We start from the raw sequence: 27,117 nt of genomic DNA, 5'->3' as shown, positions 1-27,117 counted from the left end.
AATGACAAAGATGGTCTTGATTTGGTCTCGATGGGCCGTGGTCTCGGTCTCGTCTCCGTCTTGACCCTCAGAGGTCTTGGTCTTGTGGTCCTGTGGTCTGGACTACAACACTTTCCATAAAGTTGAGTTGTTGTGCAGTTGTAGGGAGTATTATCTGTAACATAAAGGTGAGTTGCAAACACACAGATTTAGGCTGAGTTCAACTCTCCAACTGAAAACACTCTGTTCCACCTTGTGATGTCATAAAGTGGCAGTTTTCATGTTAACAGCTTCTTTTACCTTGAGTTCAGTAGAAAGAGTCTGAAATGATCTAAATGATTCTATTGAAGGAGTATTGAGTTTAAAAACACAGTGGACATTCACACAGAGATCAGAGTTTAGTGCATTATTGGCTCTTTAAACTGAATTTATCATCAAATCTAACGTGTTTCACATGACACAGAGGAAAAGAAGTTTCTGTGAATTTTAAATGAACTTGAAGAAAATGAGGAAATGACTTTTATAAAAAGTTCTGATGCAAGAAACAAACGGTCAAACGGAAAGAGACAAGCTCCAGTTAATGTATATATATATATATATATATATATATATATATATATCCTCCTACATTTTATTTTGCTTTTTGTCCCTCATTTAAGGATGTTAATGGTAATGACAATAATATTCTTACTGTTGTTATCATTACAATTTTTTTTTTATTTTAGGTTTTTGTTTTGTTTTTTGTTATTTTTAAGTATATATCTTGTTTATAAAAGTGCAGTCAGTGCACTTTATGTGAGTTTAGAATAGTTCAAATACATGGGATTTTTTATTTTCATGTTTTTTATTATTCTGAAAAACATAAACCTGTGTCCTTGTGGTTTTCTGACAAACAAGTCAAAGTAAAGTACTGTACTTTAAAGATGCAATGTGTAACTTTTCTGGTGGAGGTTCCACTGCTGGCAGTGTTTGTCTCATGGAGATGTCAGAGCTTTGCCCAGAATGTTCCACAGTATGGCATTAAAGTCACTTATCTCCTGCACTGATACAATTACAGGTGTTTTTATTACTCAGAAATACTTTGAAAGCATCTGTACTGTAACAGAGATTACAGGGTATTTGATTCCACTTGTCATTCCTTTTATTAGATTAATATACTTTGGTTGAATAGCGCCCTCTTGTGGTGACCGGTGGTGATAAATGCCCCTGGTGCTGAGGGCATGTTGCCAGTTCATGAGAGACGAGCAGGAGGTGGGTCGTGACAGAAGTGAACTTTTACATGTTAATGTGACTTGTTCTCTGCTTGTGGAGCTGCTCGATGTTGAGCCGACGTTTCCTGACCAGGACAAAGTTTGTTTCATGCAGATTAAAACCACAAAAGACAGAACTGTGTCCTGGATATTTGTTCAAAACACAACACAGATGAACTATACGACAAACACAGACGACAGAAAGTTACACAGTGTCACTTTAAACTATGCGGTTTATTTGATTGTCTTTTACATTTATTCATGTTTTCATCTTGACCTGTTTATTCATATGAACATAATATTTTTTTTTAATATATAGATTATATTTCAGTTTATAATTACATTTTTATTTATTTTTTATTAGTAAAAATGTCTTTATAATAGATTTATTTTAAATAATCCGCGTTCCTCTGTTCTCGCGAGACTTGCTCCACAGCGCCGCCTTGTTTCCAGCGGCGGAGCTGCGGCTGGAGCTCAGTCTGGGGCTAATGAAGCCCCTCCACAAACAGCTCCACAAACACTCTGAGCCCGTGTGGCCGCTTTTCTGCGCCTCGGGCCTCCTCACGCCCCGAACACTGCACCTCCCCGCCGCTCCGAGCCCCTGTGCCCCGCTCCGGCCCCGCGGAGCAGCCCGGGACCGCCGCGAGAGCTCCGCTAATCCCCGGGACAGCGGTGCGGCCTGCTGCTGTACCCGGCTCAGAGCGCTCCTCAGGCGGACACCGCGCTCAGGAAAACCCGCGGCTTCTGCTGGATCTGCGTCTGTTCCGCCGCTGTGTTTGTTCGGACTCTGAATTCAGCCCAGTTCTGTTTATCGTGACTTAACTTATTTTGGTGAGTTTTACCGCGCGGCTGCGTGGTTTTATTCCCCGGAGAAGAGCGTTTAAACCCGGGGCGGCCTGTTTTGTTTTTACCGTGAAAGGTGGAACAATAACACGGAGCTGCACGGCTGCACGCACCCTGCACACCCGGGGAGGAGGACACATGCACGGGGCAGCGGGAGAGAGCCGCACGCCTCTGGGACACGGAACCACACGGACAAACACGGGGGGATAAATACTGCGTGGAGGAGGAGGATGCTTGGAGCTACGTTTTGCACCGAAGGGTCAATTAAACATTCAGTGGCTAACGAGGATTAAAGGCCACGAAATGCATTGACTTTTGGTGTTTTTGCGGTAAAGATTGGACGGTTCTTTGCGTTTTACGTGGCGTTTGTGGCGTACGGCAGGTGCACACACATAAGGATGGATCAGACTGGTCCTGAGTGATGCTGCGTGGACGTGTCTCACTAAACGGAGCTACTTTTCTGATCTAAACTTTAAAACTGCCTCTATGCTCCCAGAAAAGCCACCAGATTCTATTCGCGTTGCCCACTCGATACTCGCAGGGGTTTGCACGGTTGTTTTTATCGTTTTAAACCAAGCGGAAATTGTGCTTCTGTAGCTGGAAAAGGCTTTTGTTTTGAAAGGGCGCTCCGGATGCGCGCTCTTTACGGTTAATCGTGGACTTGACACGTGATTTCAACCTAAACAAAAACAACCAAGCGAATGGAGATAAGTTTTACGGGAGCGGAACACTGGATACACCGTGCGTAATTCTCGTTCCAAACCGCTTTACGCACGAACGGAGACTGGCATGGAGAGGTGCGCCGCCGGAGCCCGTGCGTAAAAGTGCCGCCGCGGATGGCCGGTTCCTCGTGTCCGTGGGCAGAGGCTCGTGTCCGCGTGTGAGGCTCCGGGGGTAGACATGAACCCAGTGAACGCCACGGCCCTGTTCGTGTCCGCGGCCCGGTCCGCGCTGCAGTGCGACCCGCGGGACCCCCGAGCCCTCGCCGAGCTCTGCAAACTGCTCCCGTTCTTCCGCCAGTCCCTGTCCTGCCTGGTCTGCGGTGAGTCCCACGGACACACGGGCACAAGGTCTAGTCCTGGTTCTGTCTTGGTTCAGTCCTGGTTTAGTTCTGGTTTAGTCTTAGTTTAGTCCTGGTTCTGTCTTGGTTCAGTCCTGGTTTAGTCCTGGTTTAGTCTTGGTTTAGTCCTGGTTTAGTCTTGGTTTAGTTCTGGTTCAGTCCTGGTTCAGTCCCACTTTAGTCCCACTTTAGTCTCGATTTGGTCCAGGTTTAGTCCCGGTTTGGTCCAGGTTTAGTCTCGGTTTGGTCTTGGTTCAGTCCTGGATCAGTCCTGGTTTAGTCTTGCTTTAGTCCCTCTTTGGACCCGGTTCAATCTTGGTTCACTCCCAGTTCAGTCCCGGTTTGATCCCATTTTAGTCCTGGTTTAGTTTGGGTTTAGTCTGGGTTTAGTCTTGATTTAGGACTGACTAATCCTGGACTGAATCAGGACTAAACTAGGACTAAACCAAGACTCTAACTCCATGGCAACAAACAGGTGGCACCAGGTTACAGGTCAGATCTGTGGAGAGACCTCGCGCCCGCTACAGATACGATCACTTTGGGGCACTGTGGAACTTTCCTCACGGAGCCTGTCATCTTGTTTCCATGTAGATGTTATTACTTTACCTGGACAAGCACCTGGTCCAGCGAAAAGTTTCACAGTGCAGCTTTAATACATCATAAAGTCACTGTATGAAATTTAGACTTATAACAGTTTAGTTCTGCTCTAGTCCTGGTTTAGTCCTGGTTTAGTCCTGGTTTATTAGTCCCGGTGGAGAAACGAGCAGGTGACTGAGCTCCAAAGGAAAAGTTCCAGAGTGCAGCTTTAAGTCGTAAATGTGTGTTATTGTGGTGAGTTTGTTTTTTCTTCGGGGGCGCGTGTGAATGAAACGTGAATGAGACGGCTCTTTGAGAGGAGCTTCCTTAGCAACGGCGGTCGCTACGGAGCACAGCTGCAGAAAAAACAAGGTCCATTCATAAAAACACACGACAGAGAGAAAGAGAGATGGAGGAGAGGAGGGAAGAAGAGGAGAGAGGAGGTGATGAGAGAGAGATGGAAGGAAAGAAACAAAAGAGAAGAGGGAGAGGAGGAGGGAGAGGAAGAGATCAGGTGAGAGAGAGAGAGAGAGAGGAAGGACAGAAAGACACGGAGAGAAGAGGAGAGAAAAAGAGAGAAGGAGAGGGAGGGAAAGAGATGAGAGAGAGGAGGAGACGAGAGAGAGAGAGAAGTATAGGGAGAGATGGAGAACAAGAGAGATGGAGGGAAAAAGACGAGGAGGGAGAGAGGGAGGGAAGCAGATGGAGAGACGAGGAGACAGAGGGAGAGAAGAAGAGGGAAGGAAAGAGATGAGAGAGGGGAGAGGAGAGAGGAGAGAGGGAGGGAAGAAGACAAGGTGATAGAAGGAGAGAAAGATACAGAGAAGAGGAGAGAGAAGGAGGGAGGGACAGAGAGAGAGTTTAAGTAAAGAAAACCACACTTCTTTTTCGTTTGTGTCAGGGTCAGGGTTCATTCTCCACCCACCACACCTGGGAGGGCATCTGACTTTTTAATGAATTGGGCTTCATCTTTCTCTCAAACGCAGCTCTATGCTCAAACAAACCCACCTTTTCCCGCCCTCTCCTCCCATTGGTCGGCCGCAGTGGTGCTGAAAGAGTGACAGGTGTGTTTAACCAATCACAGTGAAGCGTCTTTAGATTTTACAAAGAGACTGAAGTTTGACAAGAGTCGAGACAAACTCAAGAGTGTGAGTCTCCTGAACCCTGTGACCTCTGTGTGACCTCTGTGTGACCTCTGTGTGACCTCCTCTCTCCTCTCTGCAGGTAACCTCCTGTGTGAGCCGGTGGCGCCGGTCGACTCGTCGTGTCAGCATTACGTGTGTTTGGGTTGTAAAGGTCGGCGGATGCAGCTTCGCCCGTCGTGCAGTTGGTGTAAAGATTATTCTCGCTTTGAGCACAACCGTCAGCTGTCGCTGCTCGTGAGCTGCTACAGACGTTTGTGCGCCTACGTGGCCCAGTCGCCCCTCGCCCCCCACATCGCCGCCGCCGCCTCGCACTCCCCCGACCTGCAGGCGGCGCTCTGCGAGGGGAGAGAGATGTGGCAGGAGCAGGAGGAGGAGGAGGGGGAGGAGCCGGACGTGCAGGTGCGTACTGCGGGGGGCGCTCTAAACACGCTTCTGTTCTGTTCTAACTGTGCTGTGTCCAGGACGAGGCCCCGCCCCTGCACGAGGCCCCGCCCCTGCAGGAGGTGAAGGAGGAGCCCAACTTTGTGAACGGACACGACTGTAACGGCCTGTCCCCGGGGCCCGGACCGCGGGAAGTCTGCATCGCCACGGCGACGGGCGGGGGGGCGGGGCTTTCTGAAATCATGGACGAGGGGGAGGGGCCTCTGCTGCTGAGCGTGGAGGAGGTGCTTCGGACTCTGGACCCGCCCCCTTTGAACGGACAAGCTCTCCTCCAATCGGAACCGGCGCCCGTGACGCTCAGCCAATCACAGCCCAGCCCCGCCCACTGCGCGCAGCTCTTCGTCCAATCAGAAAACTCCCCTGTCCTGGCGCCGTTCCGTTGCCATCGGAAACGCTCGCGTTCGGAGAGCGACAGTCAGAAGGTGGCGCCGGTGTCACTGAGCGCGCTCCGTGACCCCGAGGCCACGCCCCCTGACCTCGCCCCCGTCCCCAACGGAGGCCCCCCCCGGGCGGGTAAAGCTCTGCCAGCGCCGCGGCCCCTGAAGAAAACCACAGAGCATCACAGCGCGCCTAAAAAGGCCTGTACCAAAGCCCGACAGCAGGGGGCGCCCAGACCCCGCCCCCAGCCCCGCATCCCCCCCCTGCCCCTGCCACTGCCCCTGTCGCACCCGCCGTCCCCCTCCCTCCCCCCCAAACCCATCTACAAGAAAACCCACGAGAAGAAAGGCTGCAAGTGCGGCCGCGCCACCCAGAACCCCTCAGTGCTCACCTGCAGGGGGCAGCGCTGCCCCTGCTACTCCAACCGCAAGGTCAGACGATCAAATATCGACTTCCAGATCAGTTCGATATCCTTACTGGACATAAAATCGATAAATCGAGTGTTTAAACGTCACATGAGGCTCAGAGTCTGTTACTTCAGTGATAAACAACAAATTCAGAAAACAAGGATCAGGTTTGTCGAACGTTATTTTTGTTTAAAGGAAATAAAAGCGGTTTTCAGTCTCTGGTATCGGTCGATATCGGCAGACACTTAAAGCATTGGTATCAAAATCGGTTTCAGAACTGAAAAAGCTGAGAGCATCTCTCCAGGCGACAGGTAAAGGAGTTTTACATCTAAATATTACGTCAGTTTCATCGTCATAATTAACAGTTTAACACCGAACGCTGAACATCAAACAAACAACAGGAAGTGAAAAAGAAGTAAACAGGAAGTGCATATATTTACAGACAGAATAAGATTGTTGTGTGGTGGTTTAGACGTGTTTATTGTTTTTAATATAAAGTCTTGATGTTTAAACAGTTTTAATATTAAATCTTGATGTTTCCGTAGGCGTGTCTGGACTGTATCTGCCGCGGTTGTCAGAACTCGTACATGGCAAATGGCGAGAAGAAGCTGGAGGCGTTCGCCGTCCCGGAGAAGGCGCTGGAACAGACCCGACTGACTCTGGGCATAAACCTGAGCAGCATCACGGCGCTGCGTAACCCCGCGACCGCCGCCCCCGCCAACGCCATCATCACCGCGGCGACGGGGGCCCCGGTGACCGCCTCGTTCCTGTCGTCGGGGGCGGGGCACGAGGCCCGGGTCTTTGACTGGAGCTCCGGTTTGACTGCCGAGGAGGAGCTCTGATTGGACGATACGCGGATGAGCTCTCGTGTGATTGGTGGACGCGCACATTCCCCCGCCTCCCCAGGGTCACGTGATCTGGAGGGAGGGAGCCAGAACGCCGCGGCAACAGAAGCAAACGCGCCAATAAGACACACCATGAATTTTGGACTTCTGGTCACCGCGCATGCAAACTGAGAAGGATTCTCTGAGAAAGTGAGCGTCAAACCTCCATGTTTGTTTTCCCAGTGGGATGTTTCTTTTGTCAAAGTCGATCTTTTCAAGTCTTTTGAACCATTTCACTTTTGTTTCTGGTTCTGATATTGTCATATTTTTGGGATTGGGACGTCGTAATTGTGTGGTTGTTGGATCCTAACAGCGGAAAACGACTCGAGAAACGGGCTACGGAAGTTTGTGAAATCCATAAATGCAAAAGTGAATCAGATGTGTGTGACTCAAACCTCCATTCAAACTGTTTCTCTTCCCAACGGAATTGAAAAATAGTGAAAGGTGAAGGCGATGAATCCATGTGTCGTTCGTTCATTCGTTTTTCAAAATAAAATCAAAAATAAGAAAAAAAACAACAACTATTTTCTTCATTATTTGTCTCCAAATCCAAAATGAAAAAACAGATAACGATTCGTTTCCTGTTTCCGTGACTTAAACTGCAACGCCGGACTGAACCAGGACTAAACCAGGTCCAGGACAAGACCAGACCAGGACTGAGACCAGGAACAGGACCAGGACTGAAAATGGTTTAGTCCTGGTTTAGTCCTGGGATCAGGAAACAAATTGTTACCTGTTTTTTCATTTTGGTTTTGGAGACAAATAATGAAAAAAATTTTTTTTTTTGTTTTCTTTTGGTTTTATTTTGGAAAACAAATGAACGAATGATTGACACACGGATTGCGATGGGCAAAATCCAGATCCTTCGCTTCACCTCGGTTATGAATTTAAAAAGTCAACACCAAAGTGAAAGTCTCCAACTGTTCACCAAGAAACACCTTCCACTGCAAAGACCAAGACGTGATGTTTGTGTAAAACCACAAGAACAAGAAAGTGCAGCTCAGTCTGTTTGTCTTCTGCTCCTCTACATTAACAAACTGGATTTTGTTTTGTCGTGGCTCCACAGACAAAATGTTCTCTGTAAACTGAGGATGATTTCTTAGTCAGACAAATGTTTCCTTTTTGTTTCTTCCTGTGGATCAATCCTGCCCATCGCCTTCACCTTTCACTATTTTTCAATTCCGTTGGGAAGAGAAACAGTTTGAATGGAGGTTTGAGTCACACACATCTGATTCACTTTTGCATTTATGGATTTCACAAACTTCCGTAGCCCGTTTCACGAGTCGTTTTCCGCTGTTAGGATCCAACAACCACAACAATTACGACGTCCGAATCCAAAAACTAAAATATGACAATATCAGAACCAGAAACAAAAGTGAAATGGTTCAAAAGACTTGAAAAGATCGACTTTCACACTGGGAAATTAAACATGGAGGTTTGACACTTACTTTTTCGGAGGATCTTTCCCAGTTTGAATTGCGCGAAATTCGTCCGAAGTTACTGATTCTTGTATTTAAGAGAGAAATACGACATTAAATCTGTTGATGTTTCAGAGCCGCCATATTGGACAGGACAGGTGAGACACATTTGCACATTTTTCAAAGGTTTTAAATGGAATGTTAGATTTTAAATCCTTTTTAACGACACAAACGCAGCTTTCAGGTGTTAATGTTGTTTTTTATAATTAACAGAATAACTCTTTTATATGTTGACGGTTCAGATGATCCACAGGCGACGCGTCTCCCTGCCCAATATGGCGGAGCGTTTCTCTCACGTTCACCTCGGTTATTTATTTTCAGAGAGTCCTGGTGTTTGATATGAAGTAAAAAAAAAACATATTTAATTTAATTTAATTTGAGAATCTCCAGTTTGTGTTTGGCAAAAGGTTCAGAAATAAACATGTGTCGTGTGTTTCAGCTGCTGAAGTTTTAACTCAACCCAAAAAGTGTTTATTTTCTTTATTATTATTGTTAAATTCAGTTTAAAGTACATGAAATTTGTTACTGTTTGTTGTGTTTAAAAATCCAACATCACACAAAACTGACTCTTGTTAAGTTTAAGTCGTGTTCTAAAGTTAACGCCTCAAAAACTGAGCTGGAGAATCTGAGTGTCGTTCGTTCATTTGTTTTTTAAACTAAAACCAAAAAAATGCAAAAATTTCTTCATTATTTGTCTCCAAAACCAAAATGAAAAAACAGATAATGATTCGTTTTTTCAGTTTTCGATTTTGTGTTTAAATGAAAAATGAAAAAAATGAATAATGGACTGAACCAGGACTAAAACAGGACTAAACCAGGACTAAACCGTTTTCGGTCCCGATCTCAGTCCCGGTCTCAGTCCCGGTCTCAGTCCCGGTCTCAGTCCCGGTCTGGTCGTCTCGATCCTGGTCTTAGTTCTGGTCTCAATCACAGTCTGGTCCTGGTCTGGTCCTGATTTAAGTCCTAGTCTCAGCCCCGGTCTGGTTCCTGTCTGGTCCCGAACCTGGTTTAATCCTGGTCTGGTCCCAGTCTCAGGTCTGGTCCCGGTCCAAGTCCTGGTCTCAGCCCCGGTCTGGTTCCGATCTGGTCCCGGACCTGGTTTAGTTCTGGCCTGGTCCCGGTCTCGGACCATGTCTCGGTCCCTGTCTCAGTCCCGGTCTCAATCCTGGTCTCAATCACGGTCTGGTCCTGGTCTGGTCCCGGTCTCGGTCCTGGTCTCGGTCCTGGTCTCGGTCCTGGTCTCGGTCCTGGTCTCGGTCCTGGTCTGGTCCCGGCCTCAGGTCTGGTCCCGGTCTTGGTCCCGGTCTCAGTGTCGGTCTCAATCATGGTTTGGTCCTGGTCTAAGTCCTGGTTTCAGTCCTGGTTTCAATCCTGGTCTCAGCCCCAGTCTGGTTCCGGTCTGGTCCCGGGCCTGTTTTAGTCCTGGTTTAGTCCGTTATCAGTTTTTTTTTTCCATTTTTCATTTAAACTCAAAATCGAAAACTGAAAAAATCATTATCTGTTTTTCATTTTGGTTTTGGAGACAAACACAGAAGAAAATATTTGTTTTTTCACTTTCTTATTTTTGTTTTTTTTCTTTTTTGTTTTATTTCATTCACATGTTTGACTCTTTATTATCGGTTTGTTTACGTAAAAATTCAGATTTTTTTGTGAATGAAACAAAAAACAGAAAGAGAAAAGCGACATTCTAACACGGTTTAAAACTCAAAAAAAGAGTCTGTTTTGTTTGATCTGAAACCTTTAATGAACAGATGTTGAGAATCATTTAAATATTTCCAGATTCGCACCAGCGCGCCCACGTTTTACCACATCCTTTTATTTATTTAACACAATCTGACACTTTAAAATGATATTTAAAAAGTGCAATGTTTGAAGAAGAACTAAAGATAAAGATTTGGAAATACTGTTTTTTATTTAAGACTTATTCACCAGCCTTTGTGTTTGTTTTTTTGTTTTTATTTAAATGTTTGGTTTTGTTACTTTTGCTGCTAAAACACAACTTAACATTTCTGACCATTAAAAAGTATTTATTTTATGGAAGGTCAAAGGTCAAGTGGAGTTGTGGTTCTGGCTCTCTTTTGGGGCGTTGTTGAAATCTGTAAAATACTGTAAAATATTTCCACAAAAACAAAGAAATGAAAAGTTTGAAGAGTCTGCGTCCTGTGGTCATTCCTGCGCTCGGACACTAGAGGGAGACAAAGAACAAGAGCAGAACTGGAGTCGTGTTTCGTTTCATTCACACGTGTTTCAACAAATACATAAACTCTGCACATTTAGGCTGAGTTCATCTCTCAAACACGCCGCTCCACCTTGTGACGTCATCTGGCGATAAAAGAAGTGCTCCACACAGTTTTTATCACCACGAACAGAGAAGTTTGAGCTTTGTGAATGAAACAAAACAACTCCAGCTCTGTTTTTGAGGCGGTGGCAACATTAGAACATGAATTAAAGCTTCACAAGAGTCACTTTGGGGATGTTTGTGTCATGTTGATCTCAGCTGGAGTCTCGAGAGACTAAACCAGGTCCTGGAGTTTCTGATCTCGACTGAACTAAAGGGAAAAGGAGTTGAGAACTTGAAAACTACCACTTCATGACATCACAAGGAGGGAACATCAGAATCTGGTTTAAAGATCACAGGGCTCAGTTTTAAATGGATCAGATTTATTTCACACTCTGAATAATCTGTGGACTCTTTCTCGCTGCACTGACCTGACGGTGACTCTGTTTTAAGTTTTAAGTTACATTTTAAAAACATGAATTCCATGTTTCCTGAAACAAAAGCACCAACGGGTCTCAGACGTGTCAGATCATGAACAAGAGACTAAACCAGGTCTAAGGACAGTGTTTCAACAGAACATGATCATCTCCTGAACTCTGGGAGACACTGAATTGTGAAAGGGAAGAGGAGACTCATCGAGTGGCTCTGTTTGTGGATATCAGGGCTGTGTAGGTTCTTACAAGTCAAGAAAATTATAATTATTAATAAATAGTGATTTAAAGGCGCCACACTACAGGATTTTTCAGTCTTATCGATTTTTATACGAGACATAAAGTGCACATCACAGACACGAGGAGAATCTGATGAGATTTAAAATCTCTGATCTCAAAAACTTCAGCGAGATCTGCACAAAACAGGCTGTAAAGTTTTGAGCACGATCGCATCAGCTGGAACTACTTTTTCAACAGTTTAACTCTCACACTTTGACACATAAATCTGTTTTCAAACACGTTCAGCCCAACCTGGTTTTGATCTGGTTCTGAAAATCAGGTCAAAACAGAGTCTAACCCAGGTCTAAATCTGGTCTAAACCAGGTCTTCAATTTCTAAATTTAAAAACAAAATTCTCACACACATTTTTTGCTTAAAGAAAACTGTTCGAGTGTTAAATGTGTCTAGTGCCTCTACAAATGTTATTTTCAAATAACATTGAATAACATAAACACTGTGTTTGTGATGACCAAAGGTGAAAACAAGTCTTTGACCTCAAGTCCGAGTCAAGTCCCAAGTCAAAGACAGACAAGTCCAAGTCGAGTCTCGAGCCACTGGTCAATAAGTCCAAGTCAAGTCCAAGTCGTCTCCTTTGAGCTTCAAGTCATTTCAAGTTTTTAAACCAAAGAACCAAATATACTTGGATTTTTGCAATTTATATGAATTTTAAGATAAATTGTCCGTTAAGTCACAGTAGTGAGTATATATATATATATTATATATATATATATACTATATATATATATATATATATATATATATATATATATATAGTGAGTATATATATATATATATACTCATATATATATATATATATATATATATATATATAGTGAGTATATATATATATATATATACTCACTATATATATATATAGTAGTATATATAGTGAGTATATAAGAGATGTACAAACTGGTTTAGATCATTTTTCCTTGTTAAACGCCTTGACAAGATCTTAGTGTGAATCATTACCATCAGAATAGAAAGAATTCAGTTGTTAAGGGGAGAGTGACACAGGCGGAGGGGCGGGTACCTCACAGAGGTGAGTACCTCACAGTGGTGAGTACCTCACTGTGGTGAGTACCTCTCGGTGTGGGTGTGTAGCGGCGAGAGCCTCACAGTGGTGAGTACCTCACTGCGGTGAGTACCTCGGTGTGGGTGTGTAGCGGTGAGTACCTCACTGTGGTGAGTACCTCACTGCGGTGAGTACCTCGGTGTGGGTGTGTAGCGGCGAGTACCTCACTGCGGTGAGTACCTCACTGCGGTGAGTACCTCACAGAGGTGAGTACCTCGGTGTGGGTGTGTAGCGGCGAGTACCTCACAGTGGCGAGTACCTCACAGTGGCGAGTACCTCACAGTGGCGAGTACCTCACTGCGGTGAGTACCTCGGTGTGGGTGTGTAGCGGCGAGTACCTCACTGCGGTGAGTACCTCACAGAGGTGAGTACCTCGGTGTGGGTGTTAGTACCTCAGGGCGAGTACTCACAGTGGCGAGTACCTCACAGTGGCGAGTACCTCACTGTGGTGAGTACCTCGGTGTGGGTGTGTAGCGGCGAGTACCTCACTGCGGTGAGTACCTCACAGGGTGAGTACCTCGGTGGGGTGTGTAGCGGCGAGTGAGTACCTCACAGTGGCGAGTGTGTACCTCACTGCGGTGAGTACCTCGGTGTGGGTGTGTAGCGGTGAGTACCTGTCACGTCGTGTGCAGTCGTATTTGTGTTTGTAAAAGTAAATCCAGGTTGAAGTTTTTATTATTTACAGTTTGTACATTCACACGTGTCACAGTTTCAACTCAGATCTGGAGTTTCCCCTGAACTCAACATTTACACAGAAAATTCAAGAAACAAAATGAAATTACAAAAATTCAAATCCATCCAGAAGTTTAAGTGTTTTTTCTGTAAAATCTGACACAGATTCACAAACGACCAGATCTACTCAACTGATCTAATCTCGTTTTTTTGTTTCATTCACGTGTTTAACTCACAAACCAATACACAGGAAACACTCTGTTCCACCTTGTGATGTCATCATGTGGTGATACAGGAAGTGCTCCACTGTGTTTTTAAACTCCACACACCTTCACTAGAATCATCTGGATCATTTCAGTCCTGGAGTTTCCGATCTCGACTGAACTAAAGGGAAAAGGAGCTGAGAACTTGAAAACTACCACTTCATGACATCACAAGGTGGAACATTAGAACCTGGGTTAAAGCTCACGGGGGCAGTTTTAAACAGATCACATTTATTTCACACTTTGAATCTGTGGACTTTTTCTCGCTGCGCTGACCTGACGGTGAAGGAAGCGTCTGGTTTCTCAGGAGCTTCAGGAGCTTCAGGTTTGGGGCCTCAGAGACGTGTCAGATTATGAACAAGACCTGGTTAAATCCAAGTCCAGACCTGGTCCAGACCTGGTCCAGACCTGGTCCAAATCTGGTGCAGAAGGAAAATTATGTAACAACACAATGCTCTGCTGGAAATCAAATACTTAAACAGAATTAAACCTGGATTAAACCTGGACTAAATCTGGACTAAATCTGGACTAAACCTGGACTAAACCTGGACTAAACCTGGACTAAATCTGGTCTAAATCTGGACTAAATCTGGACTAAACCTGGACTAAATCTGGACTAAACCTGGACTAAATCTGGACTAAATCTGGACTAAATCTGGACTAAACCTGGACTAAATCTGGTCTAAATCTGGACTAAACCTGGACTAAATCTGGTCTAAATCTGGACTAAACCTGGACTAAATCGCCACCTGTTTGTCTCCATGGAAATGCGCGGCTTTGAGCAGAAAATTCCACAGTTTGGCATTAAAATCTTTTGAGTTTCATTTGTTCAGTTACTGGTGTTTTTATCGCTCAGAAATCCCTCCATAAACAGGATGTTCTTACAGTGAGTGAGCTCGCCTCTCCACAGATCTGACCGAGTTCAAGACGAGTGCAGTGAATCTGTGTCAATCGACAGAAAAAACACTGTGACAACATCAAAAATACAAAGAGAAAAGACAAAAGACTGAACAGAACCGACTCGACTGAACAGAACCGACTCGACTGAACTGAACCGACTCGACTGAACTGAACCGACTCGACTGAACTGAACCGACTCGACTGAACAGGACCGACTCGACTGAACTGAACCGACTCGACTGAACTGAACCGACTCGACTGAACTGAACCGACTCGACTGAACAGAACCGACTCGACTGAACAGAACCGACTCGACTGAAGCGTCTGAGAGTTTCAGCCTCGGGTTTAAATGGATTATTCCAGTTTTTCTTTGTTTGAGAAGAAATGTCCAAGTGCCTCCAGAGTTTCCAGGAGTGAAAAATCCCTCAGACGTCCAGATAAAATCCACGACAAAGGAGAAACTCAATTTGTCTGAACAAACTGGACAAATGTTTATTTGGTCAAAAACATTTTGCAGTTTATCCAGAACTGAAGAAGCAGCTTGGATGAGCTGAGAAATGTTTTTGACCTAAACAAACATTTGTCCAGTTGACAAATTGAATTTCTCCTTTGAGTCTCCAGGTGAAAACAGCGTGAAAAATATTGACTTGTTGTGGAGTTTGTTGCTTCAGAATCGTTTGTTCAGAGACGAAAAATAAAAAAAAAGCTGTGTCCTGCTTCTTACAGATTTAAAAATGTTCGACTCTCAGCTCTGACCCCGTGTCTCCAGATCCTCCAGATCCTCCAGAGACACAGAGACACGTTCTGCATGTGTCTCTTTATTCAGTTTCTGTCTCATGTGAAGCTCAAAACCAGACTTCAGACTTGCAGACTTCCCTCCCTGAGCTGCAGAAGCTGCACTAGCTCTGACTCAGGACTGGTGCAGGAGCCGGGCTTCAGGGAGAGACCATCAGATCAGAGACACATTTCAGGTTTAAACCACAGACTGTAGGTTTGTGGAACTTTTGGTTAGTGTTTTTCTGTGTAAATGTGTGTGTAAATGTGTGTGTAAATGTGTGTGTAAATGTGTGTGTAAATGTGTGTGTAAATGTGTGTGTCGTATTCTCCAGCAGCTTCATAAATCTGGCCAAATCTTCAATCAACAAACTACACAAAGGATAAACATTTTTCATGAACAATTTCTCCACAACTATCAAGAAAAGAAAGACCAAAACTTAAAGGAAACAACAAGTCACATTAGTCACACAACAAACTCAACTCATGTTCTGGTCCTAGAGACGCTCACATTCAAACTGCACAAATCTCTGTGTTTGTGCAAATCTCTACATCATCAAATCCAATTTTAATTTGAATAGTAGAATGAGTCTGAGTGAACAAGTTGCTTCAGTTTTATTCATGATCCTAACAGTCATAACAGTTAGTTTAGTTCCGTCGCAGTGGCGGAGGGAACAATTTGAGGGCCTTAGGTGAACTTGTGTTTGGGGCCGTCACCATATGAACTGTTATGTTGTTATTGATTTTATTTTTAATACTTATTGTCTCTTTTTCCCCATCGTTCTTGAGACACACACGTCTCTATTTGAATTACGGTGGATTGGAAACTTGTTTTATTAGTTCGGTCGCCAAACTGAAAGTAGGTTTTTTATTTTTTTTATTTTGCGAGTACAATATATGATTATGATTCTGCTGTGATTATGGCCTCGTCCACACTAGTTCGCACTCGAGTTGTTTTGGTTGTGGATGCAGTGTTCGTTCACATTAATCCGAATGAAAACCGCTCCAGAGTCTGAACGATCTGGTGCCTCCAGCTCCACGAGTTCATGTTGGTCCAGATGTGACGGGGACTGTGTGACTCCTGAAAACTGATAGTCTGATGTGGGTCTGTCACCGCCAACTCACTCACCCACAAAACACTAAGAGACAGAATATGTGTCCACTCATATAAACGTGTGTCTGTGTGTACGACCTGCACACGTATAATGTGTGAAAAGTTTCACATGAACCAACAACACGACAGAAACACAGAACAGACTCACCATCAGCAGAACACCCCTCTGTCACAGAAAGAACACTCAGATTCCACTGAGTCGTGTCTTTTAGTCCAACAAAAACTGAACCACATCAGACACAAGGAAAGAACTGTTTTTTTTTTTTTAGATTAGTTTATGTAAATGAATCATGTGTTTTTAAGTTTTTCGTTTCTGTAAAACATAAACAAATGTGCTCAAAGTTGTGTGAACAGAGAAGATTTGCGGACACAGAAACAACATGTCTGGATGCAGATCGTTTCTGACACTGATACGGTGATTTGTTTCAGAGTAAACGTAGCCTATGTTCAAATCAGGGTCAAGCGGACGAGTCCATTCTAATGTAAAAGGGGGGGGGGGCTTTGACAGTTAAAACAGATTTGACAATCAGATAATATTTTGATGATGTTTTCTTTTCTCATTTAATGTCATATTGAGAGAAAATCAAATTACACTGAGGCCTCGACCATTTGTGGCACTCAGGGACATTGGTTGGGGGCCCCTTCAGGTTCGGGGGCCCTGCGCAGTCGTCTACTTTTGCCTAATGGTAGCGCCGCCTCTGCTCAGTGTGTGACTAAAGCTGGTTGTTGTTTCCTTTAAGTTTTGTTCTTTCTTGATCGTTGTGGATACATTTTTCATGTTAGAATGTTTATCCATTGTGGAGCTTGTTGGTTGAAGATTTAGTGATGGGGCAGAAAACCATTAACCAAAAGTTCTTCAAACCTAAAGCGGGACATTTCCGGTCGTTGTGAAAAAGGTCGACATGTGAAAGTGAAAGTGAAAGTTTGCTGCAGTCTGGCTTCGTCTCTGAGGTTTAACTGACGAGAAAAGCCCCGAAGAAGCTGCTCCTCTCGTCCATGTCGACGGCCGAGGCGTTGGTCACCGTGACGAAGAGGCGGTCTCCTGTGGCCAGAGGGAACAGCCCCCCCTGGTGGGCGGAGTGCAGAGAGAACTCAGAACCTCTGGACCAACACGAAGTCCTGCTCGTCTTCATCAGGAGGATGGGAACTGGGTACGAACTCACCTGAAGGAGAAGAGGCATGTGAGACCATAGCAGGACTAAACCAGGACTAAACCAGGACTAAACCAGGACTAAACCAGGACTAAACCAGGACTGAACCAGGTCTGAACCAGGTCTGAACCAGGTCTGAACCAGGTCTGAACCAGGTCTAAATCAGGACTAAACCAGGACTGAACCAGGTCTGAACCAGGTCTGAACCAGGTCTAAATCAGGACTAAACCAGGACTGAACCAGGTCTGAACTAGGATTAAACCAGGTCTAAATCAGGACTAAACCAGGTCTAAATCAGGACTAAACCAGGACTAAACCAGGTCTGAACCAGGTCTAAATCAGGACTAAACCAGGACTAAACCAGGTCTGAACCAGGTCTGAACCAGGTCTGAACTAGGATTAAACCAGGTCTAAATCAGGACTAAACCAGGTCTGAACTAGGATTAAACCAGGTCTAAATCAGGACTAAACCAGGTCTAAATCAGGACTAAACCAGGACTAAACCAGGTCTGAACCAGGTCTGAACTAGGATTAAACCAGGTCTAAATCAGGACTAAACCAGGTCTAAATCAGGACTAAACCAGGACTAAACCAGGTCTGAAACCAGGTCTAAATCAGGACTAAACCAGGACTAAACCAGGTCTGAACCAGGTCTGAACTAGGATTAAACCAGGTCTAAATCAGGACTAAACCAGGTAACTAGGATTAAACCAGGTCTAAATCAGGACTAAACCAGGTCTAAATCAGGACTAAACCAGGACTAAACCAGGTCTAAAGGTCTAAATCAGGACTAAACCAGGACTGAACCAGGTCTGAACCAGGTCTGAACTAGGATTAAACCAGGTCTAAATCAGGACTAAACCAGGTCTAAATCAGGACTAAACCAGGACTAAACCAGGTCTGAACCAGGTCTAAATCAGGACTAAACCAGTCTAAAAACCAGGACTAAACCAGGTCTGAACCAGGTCTAAATCAGGACTAAACCAGGACTAAACCAGGTCTGAACCAGGTCTAAACCAGGACTAAACCAGGACTAAACCAGAACCAGGTCTGAACTAGGATTAAACCAGGTCTAAATCAGGACTAAACCAGGTCTGAACTAGGATTAAACCAGGTCTAAATCAGGACTAAACCAGGAAACAGGAAAACTAAACCAGGTCTAACCAGGTCTAAATCAGGACTAAACCAGGACTAAACCAGGTCTGAACCAGGTCTGAACTAGGATTAAACCAGGTCTAAATCAGACTAAACCAGGTCTAAATCAGGACTAAACCAGGACTAAACCAGGTCTGAACCAGGTCTAAATCAGGACTAAACCAGGTCTGAACCAGGTCTAAATCAGGACTAAACCAGGACTAAACCAGGTCTGAACCAGGTCTGAACCAGGACTAAACCAGGTCTAAATCAGGTCTAAACCAGGTCTAAACCGGGCAGTGGCAGGGTAACAGTAGTAATAAATACGACACTAGTAATAATTTCTAGATCATTGTTATAAACTTGGACTGATATTTCTTGGGAAACAAAGGGTTAATATAATGGAATTGAAATGGACCAATCACAGTTTTTCTTCCAGTTGTATCTGGGTAAATCAGTGACTCCCCCTGCAGGACTGAACTAAACAAACACCTGCAGGACCTTCGCCTTCCTGTAGCGAAGGTCTGAGCAATACAAGTCCATGTGGGGGGGAGTTTGAGAGTGACAGTTGTTTTAGTCATATTTCACTGAGTTACGGGCGAGATCATATCACCACATCTTCTGGGCCTTCGTGATTATTCTGATATATGAAATATAAGTGAGACCGCAGCGTCAAAAAACACACTGGGCGTCTGTATTTGGACGCCTTCGGGATGTCAGAAAGAAGGAGAAGAAGGAACGACCCGAGAACCGGAGCCTGGAGCCGTGGCTCAGAGCCCACGGAGGAGTCTGCATTTGTTGAACAGCAGCTAATGATTATTAAAGAAATATATGAAGTAAGCTTTATTTAGTTTATTATTATTTTTAATAAATGATGTCATGATTGCCAGCGACTGGTCCTAGTGAAGGCCCAGGGTCCAGGTCCACGGTTCTCCACTGAGTATTACTGTTATTGTGTATTAGCAGTGTGGAATGGGGATTTTTTAAGTGAAGGTAAGAGATTCCTGACTGAACCAGGACTGAACCAGGACTAAAACAGGACTAAAGAGGGCACACTCACAGTTTAACCCTGTTTTAGTCCTGGTTCAGTCCTGGTTCAGTCCTGGTTCAGAGTGCACTCACACTAGGACCTTAGAAAGTGCCCAAGCACAGATCCCCCCCAAAGCGCGGTACATTTGTCCATTGTGAGCGCAATCAAACCATGCTCAGGTACGGCACGGTTCTAAAGTCATAGTGTGAGTACACCCTTAGTCCTGTTTTAGTCCTGTTTTAGTCCTGGTTTAGTCCTGGTTTAGTCCTGGTTTAGTCCTGTCCTGGTTTAGTCCCGGTTTAGTCCTGTTTTAGTCCTGGTTTAGTGTTTTTCGTACCTTCTTGTAGACGTACTGCAGCAGGGGCCTCCCCCTCTCTCCTCTCTCCTCCTCGTGTGGCTCCTCCGGCTCCTCCGGCTCCTCTGGCTCCCCCTGGTGGTGTCTGAAGTACACCTGGGCGTAGATGTAGTAGAGTCCTCCTCGTGACACCACCAGCTCCCCCTGCTGGAGCTCCACGTCCTGCAGGAACCCCAGACCCCTGTGCCCGTCCCACCACGAGATCTTCTGCCCCTGGACCCGACGCCCACTCCAAGAAGACGCTGATGGAGCGAGAAGAGAGGGAAAGAGAAGAGAGGGAAAGAGAGGAGAGGGAAAGAGAAGAGAGGGAGGAGAGGTTAAACTGGGTGAGACAGACTTTATCTCCGCTCAGACTCAGACCTGGACCTGGACCTGAACCTGGACTTTCTCACCTGCTGCGTCTGGACTCGGTTTGGGCACAAAGCTCCCGGTGACGTGAGCCGCCACTTTGGGCCGAGACGTGTTCTCCTCCAGAACCACAGAGGGCAGCACCCGCGAAACCTCGTCTACAGGAGAGACACATGCTCTTTAAACACAACAACAGCAGTGTGCAGGAGTCACAGCGGGAATCTAACACCCAACTCTGTAAACTCTGTAAAAACTCTGTAAACCCCATAAACCCTGTAAACTCCGTTAAACTCTATAAACTCTGTAAACAGCGTAAACCCTGTAAACCCCGTAAACCCCGTTAAACCCTATAAACTCCGTAAACCCCGTAAACCCCGTTAAACCCTATAAACTCTGTAAACCCTGTAAACTCCATTAAACCCTATAAACCCTATAAACTCTATCAACTCTGTAAACAGCGTAAACCCTGTAAACCCCGTTAAACCCTATAAACTCCGTAAACCCCGTAAACCCTGTAAACCCCGTAAAACCCTATAAACTCTATAAACTCCGTAAACCCTGTAAACCCCGTAAACCTTGTAAACCCCGTAAACCCTGTAAAACCCCGTGAACCCTGTAAACCCCGTAAACCCTGTAAAACCCCGTAAACCCTGTAAACCCCATAAACTTTGTAAATCTCGTAAACCCTGTAAACCTCACCTCTGACGGCCGAGGAGATGTGCCTCTGGTATCTCTGGGACAGGGACTGTGGACACAACAGTTACACTTTAATGTCACGTTTAAAATATGAACTTCACAATGACACGACAGGTGAGTCCAGGTGAGTCCAGGTGAGTCCAGGTGAGTCCAGGTGAGTCCAGGAGGGATGTTCAGGTGAGTCCAGGTGAGTCCAGGTGAGTCCAAGTGAGTCCAGGAGAGGGATGTACAGGTGAGTCCAGGTGAGTCCAGGTGAGTCCAGGAGAGGGATGTACAGGTGAGTCCAGGTGAGTCCAGGTGAGGGGCTGTAGCAGTATTGTAACTACCTCCTAACTCCTATCTCCTACCTCCTATCGTCTACCTCCTATCTCCTGCCCCCTATCTCCTATCTTCTACCTCCTAAGTCCTACCTCCTAACTATTACCTCCTGCCTCCTAAATATTACCTACTAACTCCTATCTTCTACCTCTTAGCTCCTAACTATTATCTCACACCTCCTACATCCTATCTCTTCACTCCTAACCTCCTTCCTCCTACCTCCTAACTATTACCTCCTTCCTCCTACCTCCTAACTATTACCTCCTTCCTCCTACCTCCTAACTATTACCTCCTTCCTCCTAACTCCTACCTTCTAACTCCTATCTTCTACCTCCTAACTCCTAACTACTACCTCCTAACTCCTATCTCTTAACTATTACCTCCTATCTCCTCACTCCTATCTCCAAACTCCTACCTCCTACCTCCTAGAGCAGGTGAGTTCAGGTGAGTCCAGGTGAGTCCAGGTGAGTCTAAGTGAGTCTAAGTGAGTCCAGGTGAGTCCAGGTGAGTCCAGGTGAGTCCAGGTGAGTCCAGGTGAGTCCAGGTGGGTCCAGGTGGGTCCAGGTGGGTCCTGGTGGGTCCAGGTGAGGGGTTGTAGCAGTAGCGTGTTAGCTCGGCGTTAGCGTAGCCGGTGCATTCCTTTGGTGATTACAGTGAGCCTCATGAACGACGTCTTTGTGCTGAACTCAGATCGTTTACACACAGACAAACGACAGACTCCAACCGCGACAGGTACGAGCCCCCGCCCACAGGCACAAGCCCCGCCCATTTAAACACGCAGGCTACGGTCAGGGCCATGCTAGCTCGGCCCTGCCCAATCCGCGTCGGTCCAGTTTGTGCATCAGGAGAGGGTTTTTTTTGTTGTTGTTTTTTTTTCAGTAATTTTCAGCCGTTCCTTCCTCTGTTCCTCCCTCTGTCACGGGTCAGAGCGAGGGGGGAGGGGGGGAGGGGGTGATGGAGAGAACAGCCAGACAGAGGGCGGAGGGAGGAGGGGGGAAGAGCCAAACGTGGAGTCCAGACTTTATGAATGTGTCAGATAAGAAAGACTAGAATAACACCAGACGAGAAAGGGAGGAAAGGACGGAGGGAGGTGAAGGAAAACAGAGAGGAGAAGAGGGGAGGGAGAGAGAGAGAGAGAGAGAGGGGGGAGTGTGGGAAGAGAAGAAAGATAAGAGGAGAGAGAGACAAAGAGGGGAAGTGTATGAGTCGAGAGGCAGAAAAAGAAAAGGAGGAGAAGGAGAAAGAGAAAGAGGAGAAGCAAAAGAGAGAGAGGAGAAGAGGAGAGAAAGAGGGGAGTGTGGGAAGAGAGAGAGAGATACGAGGTAAGGGAGAGAGAAAAAGAGTAAGAAAGAGAAGAGTAGGGGGAGAAAGAGAGAGGGAGATAGAGAGAGTAAGAGGAGAGAGAGACAAAGAGGAGAAGTGTATGGAAGGAGAGGGAGAGAGAAAGAGAAGAGAAAGAAGAGGAGGAGGTGAAAGAGAGAGAGAAAGAGAAGAACAAGAGGAGAAAGAGAGGGGAGTGGAAGAGAGGAAGAACAAGAAGAGGAGGAGGAGGAAAAAGAGAGAGAGAAAAGAGAGAGGGAAACAGCGGGGGGGAGAAAGAGAGAGAGATATGAGGGGAGGCAGGGAGGGAGAGAGAAAGAGGAAGAAAGAGAAGAGGAGGAGGAGGAGAAAGAGAGAGAGAAGGGGAGAAAGAGAGAGGGAGAGGAGAGAGACAAAGAGGGAAAGTGTATGAGAGGAGAGGGAAAGAGAGAGGGGGAGGGAGAAAGGAGGAGGAGAAAGAGAGAGAGGTGGAGGCAGGGAGGGGGAGAGAAAGAAAGAAAGAAAGAAAGAGAGGAAGGGATGCAGAGAGGAGAAGGAAAAGAGTGAGAGGAAAAGAGGAGAGAGAGACAAAGAAGGGAAGTCTATGGGAGGAGAGGGAGAGAGAGAGACGGAAGGAAAGGGAAAGAGAAAGAGGAGGAGGAGAAAGAGAGGGAGAGAGAATGAAAACAGTGAGGGAGAGGAGAAGGAGAGAGGGAGAGAGTGATGAAGAGGTGAAGAGAAGGAGGAGGAGGAGGAGGAGGGAGAGAGAGTAATGACGGAGAGGAGAGGGAGTGTGGGAATAGAGAGAAAAGACGGAGGAGGTGTCAGGATTTAATCAGGACGATGAACGACTTTGACCTGGAGCCAGAGGAAGAACAACATCTGTATCCAGCGTGTCAGATGCCCTCCCACACTCCTGTCTGTATCCAGCGTGTCAGATGCCCTCCCACACTCCTCCGTCCAGCGTGTCAGATGCCCTCCCACACTCCTCTGTATCCAGTGTGTCAGATGCCCTCCCACACTCCTCCCAGTGTGTCAGATGCCCTCCCACACTCCTCCGTCCAGTGCGTCAGATGCCCTCCCACACTCCTCTGTGTCCAGCGTGTCAGATGCCCTCCCACACTCCTCCGTCCAGTGTGTCAGATGCCCTCCCACACTCCTCCGTCCAGCGCGTCAGATGCCCTCCCACACTCCTCTGTATCCAGTGTGTCAGATGCCCTCCCACACTCCTCCGTCCAGCGCGTCAGATGCCCTCCCACACTCCTCCGTCCAGCGTCAGATGCCCTCCCAGTCCAGTGTGTCCCACACTCCTGTCTGTGTTCAGATGCCCTCCCACACTCCTCCGTCCAGCGTGTCAGATGCCCTCCCACACTCCTCCGTCCAGCGTGTCAGATGCCCTCCCACTCCTCTGTATCCAGTGTGTCAGATGCCCTCCCACACTCCTCCGTCCAGTGCGTCAGATGCCCTCCCACACTCCTCCGTCCAGCGCGTCAGATGCCCTCCCACACTCCTCCGTCCAGTGTGTCAGATGCCCTCCCACACTCCTCCGTCCAGTGTGTCAGATGCCCTCCCACACTCCTCCGTCCAGTGCGTCAGATGCCCTCCCACACTCCTGTCTGTGTGTCAGATGCCCTCCCACACTCCTCCGTCCAGTGTGTCAGATGCCCTCCCACACTCCTCCGTCCAGCGCGTCAGATGCCCTCCCACACTCCTCTGTATCCAGTGTGTCAGATGCCCTCCCACACTCCTCCGTCCAGTGTGTCAGATGCCCTCCCACACTCCTGTTCTGTGTGTCAGATGCCCTCCCACACTCCTCCGTCCAGTCGCGTGCAGATGCCCTCCCACACTCCTCCCCTCCCACACTCCTCCGTCCAGCGCGTCAGATGCCCTCCCACACTCCTCCGTCCAGTGCGTCAGATGCCCTCCCACACTCCTGTCCAGTGTGTCAGATGCCCCCCACACTCCTCTGTCCAGTGTGTCAGATGCCCTCCCACACTCCTCCGTCCAGTGTCAGATGCCTCCCAACTCCTCCGTCCAGTGTGTCAGATGCCCTCCCACACTCCTCCGTCCAGCGCGTCAGATGCCCTCCCACACTCCTCTGTATCCAGTGTGTCAGATGCCCTCCCACACTCCTCCGTCCAGCGTGTCAGATGCCCTCCCACACTCCTCCGTCCAGTGCCCTCCACACTCCTGTCAGATGCCCTCCCACACTCCTCCGTCCAGTGCGTGTGTGCCCTCCCACACTCCTCCGTCCAGCGTGTCAGATTGCCCTCCCACACTCCTCCGTCCAGCGTGTCAGATGCCCTCCCACACTCCTCAGCGTCCAGTGCCCTCCCACTCCGTCCAGATGTGTCAGATGCCCTCCACACTCCTCCGTCCAGCGTGTCAGATGCCCTCCCACACTCCTCTGTCCAGTGTGTCAGATGCCCTCCCACACTCCTCCGTCCAGTGCGTCAGATGCCCTCCCACAGTCCTCACAGTGTCAGATGCCCTCCCACTCCTGTCTGTGTGTCAGATGCCCTCCCCGTCCAGTCAGTGCCCTCCCACACTCCTCCGTCCAGCGCGTCAGATGCCCTCCCACACTCCTCCGTCCAGCGCGTCAGATGCCTCCCACACTCCTCCGTCCACATGCCCTCCCACCTCCGTGTGTCAGATGCCCTCCCACACTCCTGTCGTCAGTCCCTCAGATGCCCCACAGTCCTCACAGTGTCAGATGCCCTCCCACACTCCTGTTCTGTGTGTCAGATGCCCTCCCACACCTCCGTCAGTGTCAGATGCCCTCCCACACTCCTCCGTTCAGATGCCCTCCCACACTCCTCTGTATCCAGTGTGTCAGATGCCCTCCCACACTCCTCTGTCATGTCCCCTCCACACTCCTGTTCTGTCAGATGCCCTCCTGTTCTGTGTGTCAGATGCCCTCCCACACTCCTGTTCTGTGTGTCAGATGCCCTCCACACTCCTCCCGTCCAGTGTGTCAGATGCCCCTCCCACACTCCTCCCCAGTGTGTCAGATCTCCCAGTCCCAGTGTGTCAGATGCCCTCCCACACTCCTCCGTCCAGTGTGTCAGATGCCTCCCACACCCTCCCACACTCCTCCGTCCAGTGTCAGATGCCCTCCCACCACTCCTCCCAGTGTGTCAGATGCCCTCCCACACTCCTCCGTCCAGTGTCAGATCCCTCCCACACTCCTCCGTGCGTGTCAGATGCCCTCCCACACTCCTCTGTATCCAGTGTGTCAGATGCCCCCCACACTCCTCCGTCCAGTGCGTCAGATGCCCTCCCACACTCCTCCGTCCAGTGTGTCAGATGCCCTCCCACACTCCTCTGTATCCAGTGTGTCAGATGCCCTCCCACACTCCTCTGTCCAGCGTGTCAGATGCCCTCCACACTCCTGTTCTGTGTGTCAGATGCCCTCCCACACTCCTGTTCTGTGTGTCAGATGCCCTCCCACACTCCTCCGTCCAGCGAGTCAGATGCCCTCCCACACTCCTGTTCTGTGTGTCAGATGCCCTCCCACACTCCTCCGTCCAGTGTGTCAGATGCCCTCCCACACTCCTCCGTCCAGCGTGTCAGATGCCCTCCCACACTCCTCCGTCCAGTGCGTCAGATGCCCTCCCACACTCCTCCCAGTGTCAGATGCCCTCCCACACTCTCTGTCCAGTGTGTCAGATGCCCTCCCACACTCCTCCGTCCAGTGTGTCAGATGCCCTCCCACACTCCTCCGTCCAGTGTCAGATGCCCTCCCACACTCCTCCGTCCAGCGTGTCAGATGCCCTCCCACACTCCTCCGTCCAGCGTGTCAGATGCCCTCCCACACTCCTCTGTAATCCAGTGTGTCAGATGCCCTCCACACTCCTCTTATCCAGTGTGTCAGATGCCCTCCCACACTCCTCCGTCCAGTGCGTCAGATGCCCTCCCACACTCCTCCGTCCAGTGTGTCAGATGCCCTCCCACACTCCTCTGTCCAGTGTGTCAGATGCCCTCCCACACTCCTCCGTCCAGCGCGTCAGATGCCCTCCCACACTCCTCCGTCCAGCGTGTCAGATGCCCTCCCACACTCCTCTGTCCAGCGTGTCAGTCCCTCCTCCGTCCAGTGTCAGATGCCCTCCCACACTCCTCCGTCCAGCGTGTCAGATGCCCTCCCACACTCCTCCGTCCAGTGTGTCAGATGCCCTCCCACACTCCTCCGTCCAGTGTGTCAGATGCCCTCCCACACTCCTGTTCTGTGTGTACAGTCCAATAAACATAATAGTTTGTTCAGACCGCGGAGTCAAAAAACACTCCAGATGTTTCTATTTGAGTTCAGACGCCCCCGACGCTCGACTTTGACGCCGCGGACGAACGGGAGAAAAATACTTGACGCGCGTCCGTTGCCCTGGAAACAAGAGCCCGGTCCCGCTCTTTTCCCGAAACAATGTCAGACCAGACTGAGAGACTTTAGAGTTTTTATGACATAAAATGTCAGCGGAGGAAATCGACTCGACGACTGGAGCCAGTTTATATATTTATACTCCACTAATGACACTGGATCAGTCCCGGTCTAGTCCTAGTTTAGTCCT

General features: G+C 47.7%; 2 protein-coding genes across 2 annotated transcripts in view; one reads left to right on the top strand and one right to left on the bottom strand.

Moving 5' to 3' along the window:
• Positions 1–1,643: 1,643 nt before the first annotated feature.
• Positions 1,644–7,294, top strand: msl2b (MSL complex subunit 2b). Its single transcript, XM_055150984.1, has 4 exons — positions 1,644–3,114; positions 4,933–5,252; positions 5,315–6,103; positions 6,625–7,294. Exons 1-4 carry the CDS (start codon positions 2,973–2,975, stop codon positions 6,919–6,921), a joined length of 1,548 nt encoding a protein of 515 aa, XP_055006959.1. The 5' UTR covers positions 1,644–2,972; the 3' UTR covers positions 6,922–7,294.
• A 5,867-nt stretch (positions 7,295–13,161) lies between these two features.
• The window catches only part of LOC110164324 (tumor necrosis factor ligand superfamily member 10-like), a 29,816-nt gene continuing 15,860 nt past the window's right edge, over positions 13,162–27,117 (bottom strand). The window contains exons 3-6 of the mRNA XM_020929364.2: positions 20,945–20,990; positions 20,290–20,403; positions 19,880–20,139; positions 13,162–17,390 (exon numbers count right to left, since the gene is read on the bottom strand). Of these exons, the coding sequence (XP_020785023.1) occupies positions 17,181–17,390; positions 19,880–20,139; positions 20,290–20,403; positions 20,945–20,990 (630 nt within the window). The 3' untranslated portion in view covers positions 13,162–17,180. The remainder of the gene's footprint in view (positions 17,391–19,879; positions 20,140–20,289; positions 20,404–20,944; positions 20,991–27,117) is intronic.

Source organism: Boleophthalmus pectinirostris, unplaced genomic scaffold (assembly GCF_026225935.1).
Source record: "Boleophthalmus pectinirostris isolate CB_2022bp ecotype Guang Dong unplaced genomic scaffold, ASM2622593v1 HiC_scaffold_15, whole genome shotgun sequence".
Classification (NCBI taxonomy): Eukaryota; Metazoa; Chordata; class Actinopteri; order Gobiiformes; family Gobiidae; genus Boleophthalmus; species Boleophthalmus pectinirostris.
The sequence above is the reverse complement of the archived record's forward strand: the minus strand, read 5'-3'. Positions and strand labels throughout refer to the sequence as shown.